This window comes from Poecilia latipinna, unplaced genomic scaffold, assembly GCF_001443285.1.
Source record: "Poecilia latipinna isolate Pla-1442-1.1 unplaced genomic scaffold, P_latipinna-1.0 Scaffold1338, whole genome shotgun sequence".
In the NCBI taxonomy this organism is placed as follows: domain Eukaryota; kingdom Metazoa; phylum Chordata; class Actinopteri; order Cyprinodontiformes; family Poeciliidae; genus Poecilia; species Poecilia latipinna.
In genome coordinates this window covers 172,872-180,893 of record NW_015113954.1, presented here as the reverse complement: position 1 = coordinate 180,893, position 8,022 = coordinate 172,872, and the positions used below count along the sequence as shown (strand labels likewise).

At 42.2% G+C, this 8,022-nt stretch overlaps 1 protein-coding gene across 1 annotated transcript; it reads right to left on the bottom strand.

The window, feature by feature from the left end:
• Nucleotides 1–78: 78 nt before the first annotated feature.
• Nucleotides 79–7,545, bottom strand: LOC106961815 (SNF-related serine/threonine-protein kinase-like). The gene is made up of 3 exons (XM_015055842.1): nucleotides 7,248–7,545; nucleotides 4,995–5,294; nucleotides 79–3,278 (listed from the first exon to the last, which is right to left on the bottom strand). The coding sequence occupies exons 2-3, from the start codon at nucleotides 5,228–5,230 to the stop codon at nucleotides 2,852–2,854; spliced, it is 663 nt and encodes a 220-aa protein (XP_014911328.1). The 5' UTR covers nucleotides 5,231–5,294; nucleotides 7,248–7,545; the 3' UTR covers nucleotides 79–2,851.
• Nucleotides 7,546–8,022: the final 477 nt, after the last annotated feature.

The window sequence follows — 8,022 nt, the reverse complement described above, 5'->3', positions numbered from 1 at the left end:
ATCCTTGTCTTATGTCCACGTTCCAAATTAGTGCAAAGCGAACATAAGACAAAACATCAGGACATGCTGAGTAGTAAAAAAATTCTGTTTGTAGATTTTGTTACAAAGCTAACTTTTTCTTTTTGTTATTATTATACTGTGTTGCTGTGAAGATCGTGTCCTTTCCAAGCACTGGAACATTAATTGTTGGTATAAACAAATCACCAGCCTTCAGGTTGATGTGAAAACACAAAGGGGTTTTGTTACAAAAAAAAAAAAAAGAAGAAAATGCCTCTCCGGCTGTGCTGCTCTTTCCTGATCTATAACAGGATCTGAGTGCAGGGGGCTTTCCATGTGCCCCTCGCAACCGACCTTCAGCTTCCACAAAACAAGAAAGAAATGAGAGGTGCATGTGTTGTGGCAGCGAGCTAAGAGGATGTCATGAGGTGTTTTCACACTTGCAAAGACTTTAACCCGAGGAGCTGAGTCTGAGGACGCAAACTGTCAGACTCGGTTCATCCCACTGCTCAGATTTTGCCATTTTAAAAATGGCAAAGTTTGAACTTTTCAAAGTGAGGATTGTGTGTGAGGGGGGTATTTACAGGCAGTCAGTATTTTCAACTCCCCTTAAGAGAAAATTGAGCAGCTAAATCAGCTGTATTTGCTAATCAGCTGATTTAGGGGGAGTTCTACATTTCTCCTATTTATCTTCATTCTGTACATAGGGAGTGTCCCAGCTGCTCCAATTTGAAATTCTTCCAAGTGATGTCTAATGTAGAAAAGATGGTGACTACTCAAAAGTAGTCAACACAACCCTAATAAAAAAAAATTAACTTATCCCTTTAAGAATGTGACAGGATTACAAGAATTTCACAACTCTGTCAGCAGTTCTCTTAGGTTTGCAGTCGATTGCATGTATAAAGTTATGGACCGACCTCATATTACTGCATTTTACGCCTTGTGAACATCTTCCCTCTTTCTCTGCCTCTTATGAAACACGCATCAAACAGAGCGCACATGTACAGTGAAGGAGGCCTGCTTAGAGCGGCACAGAGAGCAGTCGCGGTGTTTGTGACGGTTTATGAGTCATCTCACTAAGCCGAGACATCTCTGAGGGACATCTCCTCCGGCGTGCAGCTCAGGATTACATCCATAAATACATATGTGTTCATGAGCGAGGGAGTCAGAAGAGTACGTTTCTATAGAAGCGATGACAAAGCCGTGTTATCGACAGGCTGAGTCACGCTGGACGATATGAAAATAGGGCAGAGAAAGTGCACTTCCTTTGCAACGAAGCAGAGCATGTTCTTGAGAGGAGCTAATAAAAAAATTTATTTAATAGGACGTCCCTTCAGAAACAGGAACCGACCCGAGGAAAAAGGAACTGATGCAACTCGCGAGTCGTGCTGAAAGTTGAGCTGCGTTTCTTCATCACCCCTCCCATTGTTACACGGGGCAAGGTCACATGGAAAAATAAAAACAGACAATTCACAAGCACTTAAATTACACATGCTGTCATTTGGAGCCCATTTGCAACTTAAATGCACCAAATGTCCTTCTACAAGAGAGCACTAATTGCAGTGGGGTTGCATGTATTCAGTGCAGATGCAACCAGAGTAAAGAAGTGGGCCAGATTCTGCCAAAACAAAAATCCAGCCTATTCCAGCTTAGCAGATAAGACCACTACCTCCCTGAGGCAGACACCCTCCCCCTCCGCCTCTCCCTTCTCCTCCTCCTCCAACCCCACAAATGGGACACATAAAACCAAATCCCTCAGCTCCCCTTCTGTTCCTGCAATGTCAAATCCCACAATCAGCGCAGCCTTCCCAATCAGAGCGAGCAGAAAAGGCACAGAGCTTCCCGTTTCCGCTCTGCGACCTGCTCTGCAGGGAGGGCTGCAGTGCAGAACGAGTCCGGTTGGCTCACAACGGGCTGACCCAAATACAAACACTAATCCTCAGCAGACGCGCTCAGACCCCGGCGCATTCACACGTCGGCACGTGAACGAAGAGGAGCGAACACGAAAACACGAGAGGAATACCCACGCAGGGTCAGGAGGGCAGAGACGGACACGCAGCCTTTTACAGTTACCAATTCGAGAAGTTGCTCTGGAAAAAAGCCTTTTTGAGGGCCATCTTTTATTGAGATAGCTCTAGTAGAACTAGAGCTGCTGACAACTGCATCCATCATACCAATGTAACAACTAGAGCTTTTTAAGCCAAAAAGTGCTACAATAACTCTCCTTCTCTCTGGTTTTATTCTTTACTTTACTGTAATGTTTTTGAGCAGCTCCCATAAGTGACAAATTAAATCAGCAGACTTCATTCATAAGTTAAGTGCACTGGAAATGCACTCTCATGAATCCACCATGGGCATACATGAATGCATACACTCATCATTTTTTAAGCTGTTTTTATCTTGTTGGCTGTTGACTGACCCCTGAAATAAAGGGGGTCAAGCTTTATTTCACTTTTTTTAAGCCCTGCATGGGCTGCAAAATGTGAACTGACATTAGCATCTAGTTCATATGTCAAATATTGGCTGCAACAACAATCAAACCATTTTTCCGAATTGTCCACAACTTGTTGCCTAGGAATTAACTCTAAGACTATTAGATTTGAATAAATGTAATAGTTTTAGAGTACAAAAGTGAAATAAAAAATTACAAAGAGAGTCAGTTGCAATTCTAGGACTGCGGAATTAGCTTAATAGTAGATAGTTTTCAGAGTTTGCAGAAATTTTTGGTCAGGAAAAAATAAATGTTTTCTTAAAGCAAACATTTAGAATGCCTCAAAAACTAAAGCGTTTTTGATGTTTCAAAAATGATTTAGACCCACAATAAAAACAATCAATCATCCAAATCCAACATTCTCTAGTGGAAATAAACACGATTGAGTTTCTCACCCACAGCTGGAGCATCATATTCCTCTCCCAGCAGGATCTCTGGAGCAGAATAAGCCAGCGACCCACAGCTGGTGGCCAGCATCATCCCAGGCTGGAATAAATTGCTGAAGCCAAAGTCTGTCAGCTTGACGGCGCCCTGCTGGGGGAAAAACACCACGTTTTCCGGCTTCAGGTCCCGGTGCACCACGTGCAGCTGGTGGCAGTACGACACCGCTCGCACAATCTGGGCAAAGTGACGCTTGGCGGTGCATTCCACCACGCCTCCTTCGTGGCGCAGGATGTAATCGTAGAGGTCACCGCCTTCGGCCAGCTCCATGACCAGGTAGAGCGTGGTGGGAGTGTCGATGACTTCATAGAGCCGAACCACGTTGGGATGCTGCACCAGCCTCATGCACCTACAAATGCGCAACAATAGTTGATTTATGTTGCAATTCAAGAAATACAAACTGTGCTTCTAGTGTAAATGTAAACAACAGTGCTTTGTATATGCAAGTACATTTTGCAGAGTGGATTTGTCATGTTTTCGTGATTCCTTTTGTTAAAGAGGTGGACAGATGGCGGTTTTCTTCACAATAGGAATGTTTTATTATTAACAGCACAACATTATGCTACAGAAAGAACTGTGCATGCTCACTTGCATGCACATTTTTCGGCCCACTCTCAACACTAAATGACAATGAATTGTCTGGATGTCTGTAGCTTCAAGTTACCAGCTGTTGTTTAGTCTCAGGAGGTGAGACTATGTATACATGAAAATATCCTTTATTTTTATCTGATTTGTCATTAAATTCTAAAAATAAAGGGCACCATGCTAATTTAATCCAGTTAAACTACATTTGGTTTATTTATACAAAACCAATTTTATGACCAACACCTCAGGCAAGAGTCATTCTTGCATGAATGCTGCTTGTTTGTCAGGCTAGTTAGTAAAAAAAAAAGGCTAGTTATTTTAGGAAACTCAGCTGATTGCATTGGGTCACCGACTTTGCAGCAATCCCTCCTAAACGAGCATATGGCCACCGAGGACAGATGAATGCATCGTGTCATTAACTTTGAGACAATCGCTCATACCAAGCATGTATGTGGCTGCAGTAGAAAGGAACAACTCCCTTTGAACAGGAGGTCTTAGATCTGATTAGGAAAACTTTGTTTCTCAGTATCTGACATGCTGATCACCAATCAAAGAGAACCAAGCAAATTCTGACCACTGTCCATGAATCTCTATTTATTTATTTATTTATTTATTTACATCAAATCAATTTAAACTGCTGTTGATGTCAAACTGTTGTGCCAAGATAATTCAGCTTACTGCAGATTATGTTTTCTTTTTCTTTCCGTAACTTCTAGCATTTACAGTTTTTTTTTTTTTCGATTTCTTTCTCATTATCTTCTGTCTCCCTTCATCACTCTGGAGGTGATAACTGCTCCATGTAAAACATGGTGACTGCAGTGGAGTCAAGTAACTGAATAAATTTAGCCCTTCATAATTCATAATGATCAGTCAGGGTCGAATATGCAGTGAATCGAGAGTTTTGTCTTTCATTGCATTCTTCTTTTTAACATTACAAATTAAAGAAGCAATAAAAAAAAGGACAAAGCCTCAATTTTTCCATTTCTCACTCTACCTGACCATCACTTGTGCAAAATACACCAAGATGCTTAAACGCCTCACCAGTCTGACCTTCCTCCGACAAAAAGAGACATGAGGACGTGGGTGGAGGGATTACAGTGTGGAAAAATTTTAATCTGATTATTGAGAGATTTTAATATAAATTTGAAAATCGTCTGATTCAGGTCACTAGCCAAGCAATTAGCGTTTCCCCAACAACTATTGATATCAAAGCACTATGTGGTAAATTGTATTGAAATAAAGAATTTCTACACTGTGAAATTTTATCTTATTTTTGAATTCCCCAAAATCACCAGTTTTTTCATTGTATCCTCAAATAAAATATAAATTATTTTTATCTAATTTCACTAGGACAAGCACAGCATGCATTCAAATAGACTTGTTCTCTCATGTCTTTTTTGACAATATCATTAATATTTCTTGAATCCGTTTCTCGTGGAATAGTTGATTACAAATTTAAAACGTAATGATCAATTCTCACCTGACTTCTTGTAAGAGGTGGCTTGTTGCCATGACATCCAGTTTAGTCTTATCGATCATCTTCACAGCCACCAGTTGCCCCGTGTTGACATGACGGCCCAGTTTCACAACAGCAAAGTGGCCCCTTCCCAGCGTCCGGCCCAGATGGTAGAGGCCGCTGAGATCGGAGCGACCGGAGAAGTCTCTGGGGTCCGCAGGCCCGTCCAGGGCTGAGGTCAAATCCCTTGAGGAGTCCATGGTTGAAACAAAAGGGTGGAGGGACGTTGGCTGAGTCAAGAGTTCCTCAATGCTGGGGGGTTGCCTAGCAGGATAAAGAAAAAGACAAAACAATGAAACGAAATGACTGTGAGGACAACTTTGGCCTCTGGCCCAAAGGGAGAAAGGCTTTAGACGAGGTCAGCTGCTGTTAATGCCCCATCCCTCGAGACACCGGACCAAAAGTAGACCAATGTTCCACTTCATTTAACAATGGCAGACAGACGACAGAACAAGTTTAGATTAAGTGCCAAGAGCGGATTACAGAATTACAGCACAATGTGAGCAGCAGAGGGAGAAATATTCCGTTATCGTCTCTGATGTTGGAGGGCTTGTGCTTGAGTTTGTCTCAAATATCACCATCCGAAGCACAAATGGCACGTCGAATCAATACTGTAACAAGAAACCGTAATGTATAACGGCGCTCAAGTCCAAGTGAGCATGTGTTTGTGTCAGGAGACGACACTAAACCTGGTGATGTCATGATTGTATCCTCCATCCCCAGAGTGGAGAGTTCTCCACCACCACCTTCATCAACGCAACCGTCAACATCTGGAGCAACGACGTCATTGTTTTTGTTTGTTTACGCCAGGACAACAGACATGGACCTGAAGGTGCTGCTCCGTGTAGGAATATGGAAGAAACACATTACTACGTACAGTTGACAATCTGTGATGTTTCGGCCTCATTTATCTTCCAAAGGACTCTAAAAGGTTTAGTTCATGATAATATGTTCCCTTAAAAATGTTTACTTAAGTTTTGTTCAGTCATTTTGATTCCATTATAGCTTAATTCATATCTCTGTTTATTTTTAATTATCTTTATGCTATTTTTGATCTTATGAGCAGGTGTATTAGCTGTCTGATTCAGAGAAGGTTTAAGGCAAAGTGTTTGAGTCAAATTAAATTAGTACCACCAGCACAACAAAGGAGAGGCCCCAGAAGAACCACATTAAGGTCATGGAGTGGCTTACAACACCCCCTCCAGACCTCAGTCTAACAACAGATCTGAGGAAGGAGCTGAAGCTTTGAGTTACCAAGCTCCAGCCAAGAAACCCAAAGAATTAGAGAGTTTATATACAGAGGAGTGGACCAAAATATCTTCTAAGGACTAAACACATCTGGTGACCAAGTAAGGAAAATGTCTTGCTGCTGTGCATATCATGGAAGCTTTCTTCACACAGTTCAGATTCATGTTTTGCTCAGGGATCAAATTACTATTTCACTCAATGCCAAACCATTCCACTTGTAACATTTGTTACTCTTACTGGATTTTTGGCTTTACAAATGCAGCAGTGAATCAATTGTGTACTCTTTCCCACTTTATTCCCCTCTATTTTTGAGTTAATTTGCATTTGATAATCGTAATAATTAATAATTGTGCATCTCCAGTGATTATCTGGCATCTTTCAGCACATATATTGTGTCTTAAAGAGCTTTTGCTTTAATCTGATCCAGATGTTTTCCATGTTCAGCATATTTGTGGTTACGTTTTAAATATATATATTTTTTTATTTTCTATATGTGCAGTTTGCAATCTGTTGTTTTTATCTTACGTTTAACCTTTGGTTGAATCTAGTCAATCTAGTTGTAATTTATTTAACCACTTATTCGTGTTATTTAATTTGCCTTTCCATAACAGCCTTTTTGAGTTTTATAAGCAAATGTCCTTTTCAAATAAATACATTTTATCAGTTTGATCATCATCAGCAGCACTTCATCACTTGCAGCGTCATCAAGCAGAGCTGCAAGCCTCTTTAACACCCCTTTAAACAGCTTCACTGGGCCAAGTTCACACTGACAGGCCTCCTTTTTAAATGACACTAACAGGGTTAGTGTCCATCAGTTTGTTTCAGCTAGACTTGAGGCCAGCTGTTCAAACTGCAGTCCCAACTTGGCACACAGTCACCATCCTGGCTGAACAGCTCATCGGCTCCTCCGCAGCAACATCACTCCGCTACAACGTCGGACAAACAACAGCAGCAGCGGCGCTAACTTACCATTGTTGCGCAAATGTCCCGTGATAACTGCAAGCGGCTCCGTATCTCCGCAGCCTCCCAAAGCCTCGGTGTCACCGCTGAATTCAGACGCGGAGACGAGCGGCATCGCCTCCTCGTTCTGCTCCCTCGCTGCGCTCCATGTCGGTTCCTGGAGGAGCCACTCTTTTCCACTTCTTCTTCTTGATACGACTCTCTCCAGCTGAAGAGCCGCGTGCCCGCTTCTGCAGCGGCTAAATCAATGAGAACTGGGCGTGCACGCGCAGTGCCCAGCAGCTTCCTTCTGACGTCAATGCATTCCAGCTCGCCCTCGCGGCCCGTGCGCGGTGCGGCGCGGCGTCCAGCGGCGGCGAGCTTCTCGTAGCGGAGTGGAAAATAACTGAATGAACTCATGTGAAGTCCAAGAAATTATGTAACGGACTCCTGTGAGTTTGTTCTCTGATTTGCATCGAGACAAAACGACCCATAACACCCCATATTTAGTGATACACGGTCTGATTATGAGCAAGGTGATTCACAGTCGGGTCGTTTGTATCTGTTTTGTTTCTATTCGGTCTGCTAGATCAGAGGTGTCAAAATTATTTACAGCTCGGGCCATATCAAGATCATGAATGTCCTCAAGGGGCCAGTTGTGGCAGAAAATACTGATAAAATATTAGCAGATTGCAGGCATATTAATCAGAGGCTGCCTGCGTTCAGTACTTCTTTAATTTAAATTATATTGAACATCTCTTCACATCGATGTAAGTTTACAGTGCACAGATTAAATCTGCTTTGA

Excerpts from the sequence above, each read along its gene's own strand:
- LOC106961815 (XM_015055842.1), bottom strand. The coding sequence starts at position 5,230 with ATGGACTCCTCAAGGGATTTGACCTCAGCCCTGGACGGGCCTGCGGAC. Across the intron at positions 3,279-4,994 it reads CACCTCTTACAAGAAGTCAG|GTGCATGAGGCTGGTGCAGC; the intron begins GTGAGAATTGAT and ends GCGCATTTGTAG.